Source organism: Battus philenor, unplaced genomic scaffold (genome assembly GCF_028537555.1).
Source record: "Battus philenor isolate CCGP_79_NKW_IND1 unplaced genomic scaffold, ilBatPhil1.0.hap1 SCAF_26, whole genome shotgun sequence".
NCBI lineage: Eukaryota > Metazoa > Arthropoda > Insecta > Lepidoptera > Papilionidae > Battus > Battus philenor.
Genome location: NW_027181689.1, coordinates 10,811,268 through 10,829,710, shown reverse-complemented (window position 1 = coordinate 10,829,710; position 18,443 = coordinate 10,811,268). Strand labels below are relative to the sequence as shown.

General features: G+C 35.4%; 1 protein-coding gene and 1 non-coding gene across 2 annotated transcripts in view; both read left to right on the top strand.

Moving 5' to 3' along the window:
- Positions 1–18,443, top strand: part of ClC-a (chloride channel protein 2) — a 73,795-nt gene that overhangs the window by 50,834 nt on the left and 4,518 nt on the right. Inside the window, exons 12-21 of the mRNA XM_068768596.1 lie at positions 2,010–2,172; positions 4,832–4,923; positions 6,531–6,669; positions 10,148–10,251; positions 11,079–11,282; positions 12,463–12,556; positions 14,457–14,610; positions 15,810–15,936; positions 17,031–17,147; positions 18,162–18,257. Of these exons, the coding sequence (XP_068624697.1) occupies positions 2,010–2,172; positions 4,832–4,923; positions 6,531–6,669; positions 10,148–10,251; positions 11,079–11,282; positions 12,463–12,556; positions 14,457–14,610; positions 15,810–15,936; positions 17,031–17,147; positions 18,162–18,257 (1,290 nt within the window). The remainder of the gene's footprint in view (positions 1–2,009; positions 2,173–4,831; positions 4,924–6,530; positions 6,670–10,147; positions 10,252–11,078; positions 11,283–12,462; positions 12,557–14,456; positions 14,611–15,809; positions 15,937–17,030; positions 17,148–18,161; positions 18,258–18,443) is intronic.
- On the top strand, positions 7,852–7,933 carry TRNAS-GCU (transfer RNA serine (anticodon GCU)). Its single transcript has one exon. It is a non-coding gene; the product is annotated as a tRNA-Ser (tRNA).

Genomic DNA, 18,443 nt, shown 5'->3' with positions numbered 1-18,443 from the left:
TCTTCCTGCTTCCTCTTCTGCTTTATATTGCTTCTCCTTAGCATAGGCATTTCTCTAGAATAGCAATGAGGAGATCCGGTAACTAAAGAATGGAACTGCCATAGCGTTACGTCAAGATAGGACAGTTAAAAAATATGACCTTTAAAACCTTAAGGTTCTCCATCACCCAGGTTCGACCGTGGTTTTCGGAAGACGCTGGATGGAAACCTCCTTGACCTATTAGAAATCTAAGGGAGATTTCTATATGTAATCTTGGAAGTTCCACCTCTTCAATCAGTGTTTGTCAACGTGAGCCCCAGGCCTACAAGGTGGCAATTGGATTCCTAAGGAATTTGAAAGTGAATTCGACACGAATTAAAGCCTTTAATATAAAAAAATATATGGAGAGAGAGTGGCATAAGAATTTTAGAAAGGCTAAAGTGGGACATTGTATATGAAAAGTAAAAAAAATACTGCCTTAACCCTTAATAGCCTGATTTACGAAAGTGATTTTTTAAATATTACTGTGTTTGCTTGAGGGTCAAGATGAAGGGAAAAATAGATTGTTTTTAATTTCGTTGGAAAGAATATAATACAACTGTAAAATAAGTACAGCCAACCTATAAAAGAAACTAATAGCAATGTGAACATTCAATTGGTTGGATTGGTATCAAAATTGAAACTCTAGGCTATTAAGGGTTATATAATGATTCCATCTACATATGGATTAGTTTTCTACAATAGAATTGACGATAACATTTATCTCTGTTAAAAAAAATTGATATAAATATTTTTAATTCACAGTTTATAATCAACCGTTGTGTTCTGCAAAGTATTTTCACAGGTGTTGTTTTATAAATGTTTGCATTGCATCTGTATGCAATGAAATTCATTTAATTAAATAAAAAGGTGAGTAATACGATATGGTTGTAATGGTTGAGACCATTGAGGACCTGGGTACAATGCTCGATGACCTCAATAAAGCCTTCGGACAAGTAGGTCATAGTGGCGATATTTGACGGAGGCCTGTACCTTGCAGTGGTCGTCCATTGACTAGAAAGAAGAATTAAATCAAATGTCACACATCTATTCACATTGGTCTTGAATTTAGAAAAATTCAGACTATGGAAGAGGAAATTACGGAAAAACATTCTAGATCGTAAAATAAATTATTTAAAGTACCAACAAAAACCTTGTTCCTTGTTTAAGTGGTTCCAGGATAATGGAATACAAAATGAATGATTATAACAGGCATAATTTATAAAGAAGTGTTTACACTAAACTAATTTTTTAAATGCCATTTATAGAATTCAAATTTCTTACGTTCATATTTACAATCTTCATAACAAGCTGAGATCTGGACTCTCATGATTCTGGATCATCGGAAAATTGACGCTCAGGAGATTTGGTTCTGAAGAAGGATGTTCAGAATCCCGTAGACGACGTACCGAACCAACGTTTCGATCCTTAAAAACCTCGACATAAAAGAGAGGGTCAATACCCTCTCTTTTATGTCGAGGTGCACTCATATGTGCACAGTTTACAATTAAACTGTGCACATATGAGTCTTCAAGTTCTTTGGACATATCACCCGTAACTCCCAACGGAACGTTTGATGATGCAAGGGAAAGTAGAAGGCAGGAGATCTCGTGGACAGTCTCCAAGGAGATGGACAGACATCATCAAAACTGTCAATAATATGTTAATGGATGCTCTCACTCCGACAAACACAGAGCTACATGCCGCTGCTTTAGCAGAAGGAGCACCAGAATCTACCAGAGTAGAATAAGAAGAGAAGAAAACTACAATTCCTCATCATGTGATTTAATTTCAATTTCTAAGTTCATTAATTATAAATATTTATTAAGTTATCCTTTATTTTAGGCAATTAGATAACATTTGAAATTTATTCGCGAAAGTTGTATACTGAAATTTTTCATTTGTGTAAACGCATGCTTACATTATGAGAGATACTGGTTTTGGAAAATTTACTATAGAATTCCTGTGATATTTTTATTTCTCCTTTACAGTTCTTCCTAAGTATGGTGTCTTGCACCCTGCCTGTGCCTGCTGGTATATTCGTGCCAGCCTTCAAGATGGGCGCCTCCCTGGGCCGGCTCACGGGGGAGATCATGCACTACTTCTGCCCACTGGGCGTAGCTTACGGTGGTCATATACAGAAGATCTTACCTGGTAAGTATATGCTTTAGTTTAGATTATGTGGAAAAGGTAACCACCGCACACATACTGGCGTACAACCTGAGAGTGGCAATAAGGAGTAGGGATGAGGAAGCAGTCGCATGAAACATCATTTTTTAAACTGATCATTGTTAGGGCGCTGTGAAAAATAAACAATACAAATTATTTAATTCAGGAAATAGTTTTAGAGACGTAGTAAATACTGACATGAGAAAACGCGAGCTGAAAAAAATCTAAAATATTAAATATTATTGTAAAAACAAAGGTAAAGCCGCTAATGTCTGTGGAATAAATAAATCTAATTAATCAATTTAATCGAAATATTATACAGTACCCGGCGAGAAACATTGCAAATCGACTTTTAGAAAGAGATAATCGGCTAATTTCAGCTTCGTAAAGCACTATCTCTGTCCCACACTACCTGTGTGACGTTTTATTAGTCGTTGTATTTCGTGTGACAGAGAACGCTCTACGAAGCGGAAACTAACTGGTTGTCTCTTTCTAAAAGTCGATGTGCAATATTTATCGCCGGGTCCTGTAAATAATACTAGACTTTCATGTAAAAATAATAAAAAATGTATTTCCCACACCATACAACGATTTGCTGAAATGTCAATCAAATTAAAAATTACTTAATATATTCTCTTTATCTGCCGTGGTATAAAATGTAAAGAAGCTAATCATAGTTTAATCTGCGATTATGAATTTCGATCTCATTTTTCGTTAAATAATTTTTTGTCTCTGTCTATCGCATTAAAGTACAGGAAATGACAGAGACATGTCATCACAGACGTAAAAGGCCTGGTGACGATTAAATAGCTTTTTTACGAGAAAAACATCAGCACAAACCCGCCCTTGCAGAGGAACAACTTCTTAAATATTTCATTTTCAGGGGAAGATATTCTCTACCTCTTACTCTTCTTCCAAATCCAGTCCAGTCCTTCTTCAGCCAAGTAGTGATGGCAACGGACTCCCTTCAGTCCATCACCCAGATTGCAAAGGGAACAAGAGAGATAGAGAGAGACAAAGCATTTTTTTACTTCGCTGTAGTAGAACTGGTCAGATCTGGTAATAAAATATGAGGAACCATAAAAAATCGGAGTGAACTCAAAGATGATGAAATAAAAAGAATCGGTTTCTCCGATCACCGATGTAACACCATATTAAAGATTTCACATCATAAATGAATATAAATAGATGATAAAAATGTTTTTCGATTACGTATTATATGTAGTTACTATATCGTTGTTTCAATCCATAGTCGCAAGGCATAAGGCTCCATAGATATCTATGGTGTGATATACCATAATCGCCAAACTTAGCAGGCGAGTCGGCGATCGCAGTGTGGCATATATGTGACCCTGCTGCCCATCCTCTGGAAACTTGTTTGTTTACCAGTGGAAATTCTGTATAATTAATACACATAGTGTAAATATATACAGTAATACCCCGCTTTACGCGGTTTCACTATAACGCGAATTACAAATTTAGCGCTCAAATGCCTCGAATTACGCGAAAGAGTGCGTATAAATATAATGAGTCATCAACTTCTCTATGGTGTCTTGACCATCTGTCAAACAATTAAAAACAGTGTTGGGTGTTATGAACGTATTTTACAAGAACGTAAACAAAACGTTACCCAAAAGACAATAGACGTATTTTTCCGTAAAAAATAAGAGTATGATGATGATGTAAATATGAGTATGCATAAAGTGTTCCTAGAATTAAAGTGATTAATTAAAATGATTTGTAGTTTTTTGTAATAATTTTTGACTATGTTTATTCATAAACCTCGTTATACGCGAATTTCAGTTAACGCGTTTTTTTTGGAACATATCCCTCGCGTAAAGCGGAGTATTACTGTATAACTGAATAAATATTTTAATTTATTTCCACGCCTACAAGGTAATACAAATAAGGTAAATATTTAATTTTAATATGTATTTCATGTTATATGTAAATATATTTGACAGGCCTCACCCAAAGACATTTATGGCAGGATATACCATACACAGATGATGCTGCCCAACCTCTGGAAATAGTGCACTGGCAATTCTGTATAATTAATGCACAAAGTGTTAATTATACAAGATTGTATGTAATCGAACCCGCGACCTACGATCAAGTGTCAGTCTCTATCGCTGAGCTATCGCTCGTGTAATGAGATTATTTATTCACTATTTTTAGAGGCATGTCAATTTTATTAAATACAAATTAAGTGAAATAATTTCGACGTGAAGGTAACCAAAATTTTACTTTTAAATTTGTATGGCTATATTTGATTATATTAGGATATAAGTTATAATTATTGTTAAAACAAAAATATAAATATTGATAAAATTAATTTATACAAATTTGGAACTTTTAAAAGAACCCTTAATAGCCTGATTTACGAAAGTGATTTTTTAACATTACTGTGTTTGCTTGAGGGTCTAGATGAAGGTAAAAATAGATTTTTTTTTAATTTTTTTTTCGTTGGAAAGAATATTATACAAGAGTAAAATTCGTACAGCCAACCTATAAAAAAAACTAATAGTAATGTGAACATTCGTTTTAAAAGATTGGTATCAAAATTGAAACTCTAGGCTATTAAGGGTTAAAATTCATATGTGTGTGAGTGAGATGTAGATATATCGTCGTGCTTGTCTTGCAGGCGGTTACGCGACCGTCGGCGCCGCAGCCTTCACTGGTGCTGTCACGCACACCGTCTCCACCATCGTCATCGTCAGCGAGATGACTGGTCAAGTATGTACACCATCTATTTATTTATATATTACCAGACAAACAGACATACAGTGAAATAAGTAAAAGAACCAATATTTAGCCACTTCCGCACATGCAGTGGTAGTCGTGCAACAAAGTACACCGCCCGCCAGCCCGCTGACAAATGCGCATGCGGCAAACAATGCGAATTACACAACCGCCACCGTTAAATCACTCAACACGTGTTTCACCCCTCCACGAGGCATCTTCAGGAGTTATGTTACACCGATTAGTGTCAAACACAGACAGCACTCTTTGTTTGACACTAATCGGTGTTAACACGTGTTGAGTGATTAAACGCATTTATCAGCGGGCTGGCGGGCGGTGCACTTTGTTGCACGACTACCGCTGCATGTGCGGAAGTGGCTAAATATTAGTCCTTTTCTTACTTAGGATGGACTTCCGCAAGGTAACGCCTGATTCCATTAAATACAGTGAAATAACTCCGGACCATTATAATATAATTGAACAATTCGTGAAATTTCATAAAAGAAAGGTGTCATATCACGTAACAAACTGCTCAAAATGTACATATATATATTTGGGATGCCCAATGGAAAAACACTCGATTTGACATCTAAAACTTCAAATAATACAACTGCATAACAAATTCTTAATGTTGCCGCTAAAACTAAACACTCCCACATATGTATGTAGATTCTCAAATAATATATACTCAAATATATATTTTATAAGACAATTTATCTCGGCTATGTATATACTTCAAATAAATATACATGCGTTGTTCTAATAACAAAAAACGACGCTTAAAATACATTATTTAAATTATAATTTCTTTATAAAAGTTCATTCAGTAATATTTTATATTAACACTTTGATATCTCAAATACCAACTGTTTTACCGACCGCAATAGACGCCATCATAACACTATTGTTAACAGCGCCATCTATGAAGCGTCAAAGTTAAACAGTCACTGCTTTACCGACATTAAGTGTGTTGCAATACAAATTAATGAAACTAGTTTATTTACATATATATATGTAAATTGCCTTCTTTAATTTACGTTCCCTTTTTAATTGTAAATCTTCTACTCATGTCAATTACCATAACAAATAGAAACGGCAGTTTGAACGTTAAACTGAAGTTCTAGTCGTAGTGGCCTACTAGCGTAGGTGTTGGGACCTAAAGAATCTAGCTTCAATACCATTAACCCACGAGTTGTGTATATGTTAAAATCGTAGCTTCCCACAAGTTTTATTGGAAATCTATAGGATCGACAACTCCAGCAGTGGGTATGACTGAGTACAAAGAATTTTTTTTAAATCGGGCACGGTATAAAAATGTTTGTTTAGCTATCAGAAAAAAAAATTATGAACCTCATTTAGTTTGTTGCTACTCCTCAACATGTAGCGCTTTACAGCCCTAAAATAAAGTCACCACGTATATTAAAATTGGTATATTTTATATAAAGATTAAAATAATTATCAAAAGAAGCAAATAATACTTGGTTGTAACAGCTCCTAATAGATACTGTTTGTGCGACAGAGATAACGCTCTACGCAGCGATTGTCTCTTTCTAAATGTCGATGTGATTTATCGCCGATATAACAAGCTTAACATCCTGCAGGTGACTCATATACTGCCTGTAATGGCAGCTGTGTTAGCTGCCAACGCAACCGCCTCATTACTGCAACCTTCTTGCTTCGACAGCATTATACTCATCAAGAAACTTCCTTACCTACCTGACCTGCTCTCATCCGCAAGCCGTAAGTATCTTCTCTTTCGTTTCACTGATTATTTATGAAAACATATATCAAATATAGTGTTGGTAAAAAAGTTTCAAACAAGTATTTTTTTAAACCTCCTATGTGCCATGCTTCACCTTTTTCAACTGATGGATGTCTACTACAAGGCATAAGCCTACTCCAAAAATCACCACGATGACCGGACCTGCGACTTCCGGCGTCTTCCCACGACTTCCCTCGACTTCCCGCGACCTTAACTATGTCCTAGTTGGGTGCCTACCGTAACCTTTCTAAAATAAGGGCTAAACTCGATTCGGGTTCCTTCGAATTGTTCTCTTAACTATCAAATTGTCCCACGTGTGGGTCGTGACCCTCACGTTGGGAAACACTGAAAGCGTTGAATATAAAGCTATTTCGCTGTCAATTAATATTTGCAGATATAATATATAAAATCGAATAAATACATATTAAAATTTATTATTGTTTACTATCTGTTCCTGCAGATTTAGTACAGAAGTTTTCTCCTATCGTAGACTTTGTACAGCCAGATGTCATTATCCTAAGTCATTAGAATTAAAAAAAAACAAATTAATTTAACATATTTCAAAATTGATCACTCGGTGTATATATATATATATATATATATATATATATATATATATATATATATATATATATATATATGAATGCGGGCATCGTCGGTTGACTGAAAAATAAAAAGAATTATGTAGATAATAGCTTTAAGATATCATTTTTTAGCTATAATTAAACACCCTGTATATGATTGAAGAAGAACCACAATTGTGTTACAAGTGACTTTATTTTGATGTTTACTTTCCTTCAATAAAACATTAAGTTGCAAGCGTAAAAATGACAGTTATGTGTCATTTAACAATTCTAGCTGGGAGCTAGATGTAGATGGCATTTAACATTAATCTAGTGTAGGTATCAAAGTATAAAAACTCCTCCGGGAGGCTTTATTTGGACTTCTATTTGCTATTTTACTATCGGTTTTAAACCTAAAATAAAATTCCACGCTGTTCAGGGTCTACTCAGTGCCGTCGGGAATTATAAACAAAAACATAAAATATAATATACTTTGGCGAAATTATCGATGCAAATTTAAAGTTCATTTACATAAAATCGATTTAAATTTATTCGAGTCAATCAATTATATGTTTTATTTTCGAAAAATGTATACATGACGAGGTGGCCGAGTGGTTAAGGCGTTGGACTGCTAATCCAATGTGCTCTGCACGCGTGGGTTCGAATCCCATCCTCGTCGATACGTTTTGTTTATATATCTATAAATTATAAAACTAAAAATACCACCTGAAACATCACGCTAAATTATCAAAACATTATAACAAGGAACTATTTTGTATGTATTTATCCAGTAACTTTATATATATATGTATTATTGTATGTTTCGTAATTTTAATGTAACTACGGAAAATATTTTAACTTGATATTTTCAAATAAAATACTCTCATTTAGAACATTATCAATCGAATAATAATTCTTTTCGTATTATAAAGAAATAATAATATTTTTTATTTGAAAATTAAAATCATTTTTTTATTATAATAATGCTATCTTTTTTCCTCTCGTACCCCTAACTTTTTGGGAACAGGGACTTTATTGTTCATTAATTTTTTCACTCTTTTCTTCATTCATCACTCTCTTTCACGCGTCACAATATCTTTCATTCTTTACTTTCGTCCTTCACAATATCTTACGTTTTGCTCTTTTATACCTTCTTTCTTTCCTTGCCTTTCTTCCATCATCTTCTTACTCTAAGGTAGCTAGGTACATTTTATTTATTTTTATTTATATAATAATGCTATCATCACTACTTGTGTCTTTTCCATCACCATCATCAGAGTAACTAGCAATCAAATCAACGTCCAAGTAATCAACCCGAGACATGGTAAGTTATTAAAAATATTATATTGTTACGTACTGTGGGTTCTGACTTGAAATGAAACACCACTAGTTTACAAGGAGTCCTATATTCACAAATCAGATGGTCACCCTACTTTAACACAAAGTATACATTCACTTAGTCCAAACTTCGCTTCTAAATCGCTCTAGACATCACTGTCCAAATAACTTACCAAATAGTCACTTTGTATCACTAATCGTAGATCTTAATATTATAACTCAAAAAACAACACTGAACTGTCGACATGGGGAGTACACCTATTTATACTACGAACAAGGTTCTAGTAAGTTCGAGATAGTACTCGATTAGAATTTCCGAGAACCGTACACAAAAAATTATTAATAACTTCAAAGTCACGCGTGTTCACGGGAATACGGCACTTATTTATTTAGCACATGGATGAATTTCCTATGCAGTCCAGTTTACTAGAATTATCTAGCTTTATGTAGAACTATTTTTTTATGCTTACTTGATCCTAGGGTTCAGTGTTAATTGTGTAGATAGTTCTGAGATTCATAACAGACTTAACTTGTGCTTTGTAACAATGTTAAAACCCTAAAAAGCAATTTACCAAAGTAAGTGAATAAAAAATAATTCTGGGTTTTCATCAAAATTAGTTTGATCTAGAATTTTCATTACGTACACGTGAATGATCCTGATTTTATCTAATATATAAAATTTCCATGTCACAATGATAGTTACCGTACTCCTCCGAAACGGCTTGACCGATTTTTACCAAATTATATATGCGTATTCAGTACGTCTGAGAATCGGCTACTATCTATTTTCCATACCCCTAAGTGATAAGGGTGGTCCACCCCTAAATTTTTTAATTTATTTTTAATACAAAATTTTTGGTTTTTATTTTTTATGATACACCATGCAAAAATACATACAACCTTAAATTTTCACCCCTCTAAGATCAACCCTTATTTTTTATTTGTTAAATAAATACTTTTTTTTTATTGCAAAGCAACGTTTGCGGGATCAGCTAGTAATTATATAAATAGATGTTAAATTATAGCGATCATTTATATACAGTATGTCAGAAGATACCAATTTGATATAAACGAGAATCTAATTTAGCTCTTATAGAAATGTATTCCTTAGATTGAAATAGGTTCCAAAGGCATTTCATTCTGTTTAAACACTTCGAGAAATCTTTTTACTTGTGATAAATATATAAAAACTTAAAATAAGTGAACTTGCAACTGATTTTCTATCTAAAGTGTGGTACACCATGTCTAAAAATCAATATTTTTCAACATTAATATATATCTTTTTCAAAATTCACACATTGTACTGCCAGAAGCTATAGACCAGTCTCATTACAATGGAAAGAATAAATAAATTACATTATACAGGATGATTTAAAAAAAAGGATAGCTTTGCGTACGTTTTACTTTATCACTCGTTCTAATGTATGTCTTCTACTGGACACTGTGGATCTTCTTTTCTAATTAACCTCTTTTATTGATAGGGCGTGGCTATATATGACCACGCCCACATTAATTCAAAGTAACGAATTTAAAAATAGAAACGTATCTATGGCAGGAATGTACGACATTTGCGTGGAAGACTTCATGGTGAGAGACGTCAAGTATATCTGGAACCGGATGACCTTCCAGCAACTGAAGGATATTCTTAAAGAGAATAAGGTTAGTATACTTAGTAGTGTAATTTGTGACAGAGGAAGAAGAAGGAGTAAAAGAGAAGGTTGCATATGTTGCTATATTCTTCTAATTGTGTTACAACAAGTTCACAGTCACTCAATGAGTCCTGGACAAGGCTATGCTCAGCATTTCACGAATGTGAAGATCCTTAGACGTTTAAATGTAACTGATGTAGTCCATCGAATGGGCAGTGGACAGGCCATATAGAGAGCAGAACAGGTGACCAATGGGAGCTTTAAGTTCTGGAGTGGAGACCACTGGATGTCCACCTACAAGAAGGTGGACAGATACTGGATAAAGGTCGCATATAACCAATCCTATTGTAAATCTATGAAGGCCTATATCCATGATGATGATATTCCTATTCCAAATTACGTGTGAATAAAACATTTTCTAAGGTTTTAAGGTGTGAACGCTAAAAACAATACATACAAATCATAAACACATGTGAGGCAATGGCTGCATGTATCGCTAAGTGCCGAACCCACCGGTACAGGTGCACTCGAGCAAGCGCGCTATACGAACAAAGCAGATAGACTAGTGTCCCGCGCACACATTGGCCAAATCAAAATATCAAGAAATATCGCTGTGTAGATATATATATACATATATATATATATATATATATATGTGTGTGTGTGTGTGTATGTATATGTCTGGACTCCGTTTGTACTTTATTTCTAGCTGCGTTGAACCACTACACACCTATATTTAACCACAATTTAAACCAAAAATAGGTGTCTGAAGTAAATATCTAATATATGCCTTCAAATTGACTACAATAAATTTCACACTTATCTTCTATTCTACAGACAATCAAAAGCTTTCCACTAGTGGACAGCCCAGCATCAATGGTGCTATTAGGCTCCATACATCGGTGGGAACTGGTGAAGGTGATAGAAAAAGCAGTTGGTAGGGAGAGAAGGTTGCAAGTCGCTGCGCTGTGGCATAGAGAAGCAGAGCTTCGTAGAAGGAACGAGGAAGCGAAGAGAGTTAGACGTCCATCGAGGTTTGAGGTAAAATACAAAAGGTATTAAATAAATAACAAGATGATAAGAAAGGGACCAATATATAGCCACTTCCATACATGCATTGGTAGTCGTGCAACAAAGCGCACTGCCCGCCAGCCCGCTAACAAAAGCGCATGCGGTAAACAATGCGAATTATACAACTGCCACCATTACATCACTCAACACGTGTTTCACCCCTCCACGGGGCATCCTCAGGAGTTATGTTACACCGATTAGTTCCAAAAACGGAGTCAGTCCATTAAATAACGAGATCGTGTTATAAAGACTTCAGAAGTGATATTCTGAGCAGTCTGGTGTGGCGATATAATATTATTAGTATTTTTTGTTGAGTTTTATGTATATAGATAATATCCCAGTATATTCTATTTCTTGTAAGGTTTCATGGCAAACACGACTATAGCTTGGCGAACAAAAATCCCAACTTAGCGGCATTTGATTGACCGTTCTTCATGACGGTAGCTTAGCCGTACAATAAACAAACTTTCAAGTTTTCGTTTAAGAAAAATTGGCGTGGACAACTGGCTTAGACATATATACGAATTCTATACGTGACTAATAATAATGTGACGAACTTTCAAATATCTGTCAAGTATGAGACTTCCTTGAGCAATTTGTATTTGTTCGTTCTGCGATCGAGCCAGTCGGGGCTGACGGCGCTAGATAAATAATGCAGATTGAGACCGCCGTGAACATAAGATTCTTCGTTGTTCGTTCTGTGATCGAGGCAGTCGGGGCTGACGGCACGACATGAATGGTTTAGTTTGGGTAGCTAAGGCAATTAAGTTATGTAGGCTATATTGTGCGTACCTTTATTTCACAACAACTGAAAGAAAACAGGCGATGAGGTAAAGTAAAATGATAATAGAACGGATTATAATACAGGCTTGTCCTATTGGTGGCTTTATTATCTCTTTACCTCACCTCCTTACCCTGGGTCAAAATTTAAAATCACCTGCCAGCGGTATTAGAGTAGAGATAACAAAACTATAGTCGGTTTTACTAGTCAGTGTTCACGGAGCTATAGTCCAGTGTTCGCATAGCTACAAAATTGTGTAGAATAGTGAATATATGTCCATTGCTGTTTAAACTCGATTATCATTTCAATTTGAGCGAAGTAAAATAAAAAGAGGTTGTTAATAGTATATCTTTATTATTTATTATCCAGGTGACACCAGCGCCAGATATGCTGCAGGTTCATGGTACTGGCATGACAAGGGGATCTTCTCTCACCACTAAAGACCAGGGCGGATTGATACCGGGTAAGTTTACCGGATATAATTTCTCTGGAAATAAAATCAGGAGTGACGGAACAAAACATGTTAATTGTTGTCTAATTTTTTAAAAAAGTTCAAAAATTTGCAACTAATTTCGCCTTTGTTCAATTATAAAAAAAGTATTATATTTATATTTTTAATTTATTATTTCAAATCGAGTATATATTCTTTAGTAAATAAAATCGAATGACAGTCTTTTCATTATTCGCGGATTGATAAAATGCGACCCCAGTAACTATATATACGGCTAAAAATATCTTTATTCGCAGATCTAATAAGTACATACATAACTATAAAAGAAGTCCAATGGGTATCCAACTCAATCTACTTTGTAAATGCCGTCAGATAGACTAATAGAAAAGTAAAATAGGTCTTATTACAATTTCACCTCGGAACTTATCTCTTATAATCCCATATAAGTTACCATTCCGTATTCACGGCATATTGACAGAACATACATAAGTTTTTAAAAATTACTGCGTACAAGAAATTTATGGAACAAATCATATCATATTTTGTTCTGGATGGTAAAATCATTATTTCATTTTCAGAGGCTATTTACGAGTACTGTATAATTCTTTCAACCACACCAGCCTAACTCTTACACAAAAAGAAGAATTAACATATTTTCTTCTTTCATTCTTTTTGTCCCATGGTATATCATTAAATTCTGTTAAAATCAATTTATTAAAAATCAAATATCTTCATCCAAGGTATTACCACGAATTTTTAGTTCAAGTTTAATATGCTAAAGCCTTAAAATACTGTACTACCAAGAAAAGACAACTATATACAACAACTATAAATCATTTACTATGATTGATGTATTATAATATCAATCACTGAAATGAGTCAACAAACCAAGTCACAAACATTTCGATCAATTAAAAATTATTGAATGCTATAAGATTTATTTAATAATATACTTTTAATTTTGTATTTAAAACTATTAAAAGGTCTACAACAATGTTTTAGGCCTCACGCTCCACAAGGGCAATTTGAAACAACTCAACACGAGTTCAACCCTTTCGCCTTAATATAAAATATATATGTAACATAGGGAGCGTGAGTATTTTAGAAAGATAATGGTGGAACGTGATAAATAAAAGGTTAAAAATACTGATCTAATATATCTTTTGAAACTTTATTATATATCAGTACAATATCCGGCAATAAATATTGCACATCGACTTTTAAAAAGAGTCAATCGGCTTATTTCGGCTTCGTAGAGCGTTATCACTGAAATATCGCCGGGACTGTACATCTATTTAAATATTTATTTTATATAGACAAGATTTTTTATATAAAACATACAAAAGAAGAATGAAAGTAATGTTGGACTTATAGCAGACAGCGATTCTAATGTAGTAAAAATATTTTTTTCAATGATCACAAAGCCAAGATCTTGGAACCCATTCTAAGATTGTGATGAAAGTAGTATGATTTCCATCAAATTGTACTCTCTAATAGATTCAGGCTTTACTGTGCGGAAGTCCATCCTAAGTAAGAAAAGGACTAATATATATTAACTTCCGCTATGCACCAGTAGTCGTGCAATGAAGTGCACCGCCCGCTGATAAATGCGTATGCGACAAACAATGCAAAACACAACTACCACCGTTAATTCACTCAACACGTGTTTTACCCCTCCATCCTTAGGAGTTATTTTTTTTATGGCCCCCCTATTGGAGGCCTCTTGTTCCCCTTATTAGTTGGGATCAGGGTCTTTGTCATTCTTCCTTGCCTTATTTCCATCACAATATCTTTCTTTTTATTCTTTCATTCCTTCTTGCTTTCATCGCTCAGGAGTTATGTTACACCGACCAGTGCCAAATACCGAATGTACTCTGTTAAACAATGGGATGATGAAGTTATTTATATGCAGCACCAGGACAGCTGTTCCGTCCGAAGTCGATCCTGAAGAAGACGAACTCCTTCACTCTGAGCCGTGGGCTGGTGTCCCCGGGCTCGCCAGCGACCCTCACTCCTCTATCACCGCAGCCCTCCGTCTATACCACCGTCACCGGCGCGGAGACCAGGTCAGTAAGCTCTGCCCTTTATCTATCTTGTACATATACAGGGTGATAGATTATAGGTGTAAAATTTGTAAATAATTTGCTGGATTTTATATTACCGTACATCCTATACAAAAATGGATGTTTTCAGTAATAATAAGTAACTCGTGATATTATAGTTAGAAGAAGCGTTTTAAAAATTAGTATTATTTCTAATTATTGTTTATTATCTGTTGCTGTAGACCATAGTTGCACAGACTTATTAAGACTAGGGGCCACTTGGGCAAATCATGAACTGATGGCGGGCCGGCCGCCAGAAGTATAGGTAATTAAATTTTTTTGGTTTTATTCTGGAATAGAATTCAATATTTTTCGAATGTACGAGAGTATTATTTTTGCTGTCGGCGGGCCAACAGTATTCGACCGGCGGACCGCGGTCTGTGCATCCATACTGTAGACTTTATACAGCCAGATGTCATTATCCTATGTCATTAGAATATAAAAAAAAATAATGTAAAATATTTCAGAGTGATCACTTTATACAAAGTGTCACACGTTAGCGGTCAATTTTATGAAATGTTAATATAATACTATGTAACACATCTCAATGTTACCAAGAGAGCAATGGGAGCTATGTTCGGAGTTTCGCTGCGAAGAACCAAGTTCACCGACGTAGGTTAAAGGATTTCACGTCTCAAGTGGCAGTATTTGGATGGCCGTTGGGGCAGAAAGGTCCGCGAGTGGCGACCACGAGGGTAGTACCGCCACATATCTTCGAAACACCATCACCTTATGACCTATAACTTACTTTAAGTAACATCAAAACACTTAATACCTTACTTGTATTTTCTAAGTAAGAAAAGGACCGATATTTAGCCACTTCCGCACATACAGTGGTAGTCGTGCAACAAAGTTCACCGCCCACCAGCCCGCTGCGGGTAGTGTTTCAGTTTTCCGATTACTGCCAAACACAGTGTGCACTAATCGGTGTAACATAACTCCTGAAGATGCCCTGTGGAGAGGAGTGATTTAACGGTGGTAGTTGTGTGATTCGCATTGTTTGCTGCATACGCATTTATCATTCGGCTGGCGGGCGGTGCACTTTGTTACACGACTACCACTGCATGTGCGGAAGTGGCTAAATATTGGTCCTTTTCTTACTTAGTATAGACTTCCGCAAGGTAACGCCTGATTCCATTAAATATTGTATTTTCTACCACCAGGATCCGCGCGGCGTTCGAAGCCATCTTCAAAAGGTCCACACTGCTGCAGGACGTGGAGGGTGGTTTACCTGATCAGATCAGCACTGGCTTACCGCGTAGTCCTTCCATCAACAAGAAGGTTCAGTTGGTGAGTGAAACAAGAAGAATTATAATCATCATGTCAACCAGAAGACACCAGAAAATTGGTGCTGCTTGAAGCAACTTCTCTGACTTTGTAGTTGGTTTATCTGGTGGAGGACCTACCCAGGTGTCAAAGCTCAGGGCAGATGTTAATTGGGTACAGCATGGAAGAAGTTCATACACGAGTCATAACATATCTTAGCTAAGTACTCGCGTCAAAGCCTTATCGACTAAAAAAGTATTCCATTGTATGCGTGAATAGAAAAGTTCCCTGATTCTTGTATTCAATACTAGCTGCTCCCGTAAACATTGTTTTGCAAAAAAATTAAAGTTTTTAATTAACAAATAAAAAAATAAGGGTTGATCGTAGACGGGTGAAAATTTAGGGTTGTATGTATTTTTATATGCTGTATCATAATAAAATAAAAACCAAAAAATTTGTCTAAAAAAATTAGGGGTGGACTACCCTTATCACTTAGGTGTATGGAAAATATATAGCAGCCGATTCTCAGACCTACTGAATACGCATATAAAATTTGGTAAAAATCGGTCGAGCCGTTTCGGAGGAGTACGGTAACTAACATTGCGACATGGAAATTTTATATTAGATATATAAAACACTTTAATATTAATCTTAACTTTGTAATAAATTTTATCTAATATATAAAATTCTCGTGTCACGGTGTTCGAACCTGAACTCCTCTGAAACGGCTTGATTGATTTTTACCAAATTTTATAATTTAATATACGTATTCAGTAGGTCTGGGAATCGGCTACTATCTATTTTCTATACCCCTAAGTGATAAAGGTTGTTCACACCTTTTTTTTTAACGAAATTTTTTGTTTTTACTTTTTTATGATACAGCATACAAGAATACATACAACCCTAAATTTTCACCCCTCTACGATCAACCCTTATTTTTTATTTGTTAATTAAAAACTTAATTTTTTTTTTGCAAAACAACGTTTGCGGGATCAGCTAGTATATATATATATATATAAACACATGCACAAACACATACACACACACACATGTGTATATATATATATTTACTTTGCGCAATCCAATGTTTGGTTTCATAATAATACGTGTGTCGACAGCCACGCGAGCGTGTGTGTGACATGTCGCCAGAAGACCAGAAAGCCTGGGAGCAACTGGAGATGGCGAAAGAGATTGACTTCGACAGAATGCTGCAGATCGCTAGAAAACGAGACATGGTATGTTATACTTAGTTTTTGCTTTTGAGGGTTTTCCATGTCTCCCTTGTTGGGGACCTATCGTTGACCTCTATCTTGGGAAGAACAGTGTCTTTTTTTTTAGTAAGAAAAGGACCAATATTTAGCCACTTCCGCACATACCTAAATATTGGTCCTTTTCTTACTTAGGATAGACTTCCGCGAGATAACGCCTGATTCCATTAAGTCTTTTTTTCAGTTTAATAATGTTTTCAGAAATTTGTTTATATCCCATCAAAGATGCTTCTAGAGCTGCACAGACTTTATTTTCATTTTTTTTTTTCTAAGTACTTCATAATGTTATAAGCTTTAAATGAGAAGCCTTTATAAAAATTATATAAATCTCAGTGAATGAAAAATAATTACAAAACATAAATATAGTAAAAAAGATACAATTTGTTTATTCAACATTGCAACTTAACAGAACTTTTATTATTTAATGGAATCGGGCGTTACCTTGCGGAAGTCCATCCTAGGTAAGAAAAACACCAATATTTAGCCACTTCCGCACATGCAGTGGTAGTCGTGCAATGAAATGCACCGCCCGCCAGCCCGCTGATAAATGCGTATGCGGCAAACAATGCGAATCACACAACCGCCACCGCCAAATTACTCAACACGTGTTTCACCCCTCCACGGGGCATCTTCAGGAGTTATGTTACACCGATTAGTGCCAAACACAGAGTGACAACTTTTTTCATCGTGATCGACAATTTATTATCTATTTATTTTTCTTATTCATTTTATTTTTGACTTTGTCATCGCGTATTTCTGCTTCTCGCAATGCCAGCCTTCCATAACAGAAGGTAATGCTGAACTCATAGGATATACGATAAAGGACACGTTCAGGAAAATATCCTAAGAGAGAATCCTCACCTAATCCGTCGAAAGCAAAGCTTGGGTCTAAAGCCAGAGGTTCCTCATCAGCTATACCAGATTGATTGTCGAAAAGGCTTCTGCTACTTCTCTAACTATACCATGAAACATTTCTTCTAGCACCCGGACGACCCGGAGTACGAGGACGAACACCTGTACATATGTCACATAGACCCCGCACCATTCCAGCTGGTCGAAAGGACCTCGCTTCTCAAGGTAACAAGAAATTAATATTAACTTAAATTATATAACTATTTATTATGTTTATCCGATAATTTATTAAAAAGCAATTTTACTGATGGTCTGGTAGACGCGGCTTTACCCTCCACTAGGGGGACCAATATAGTCAAGTTCGTTGGAAGTCGATGCTGACAGTGTAAGACCTATCGTGGAGATTTATAG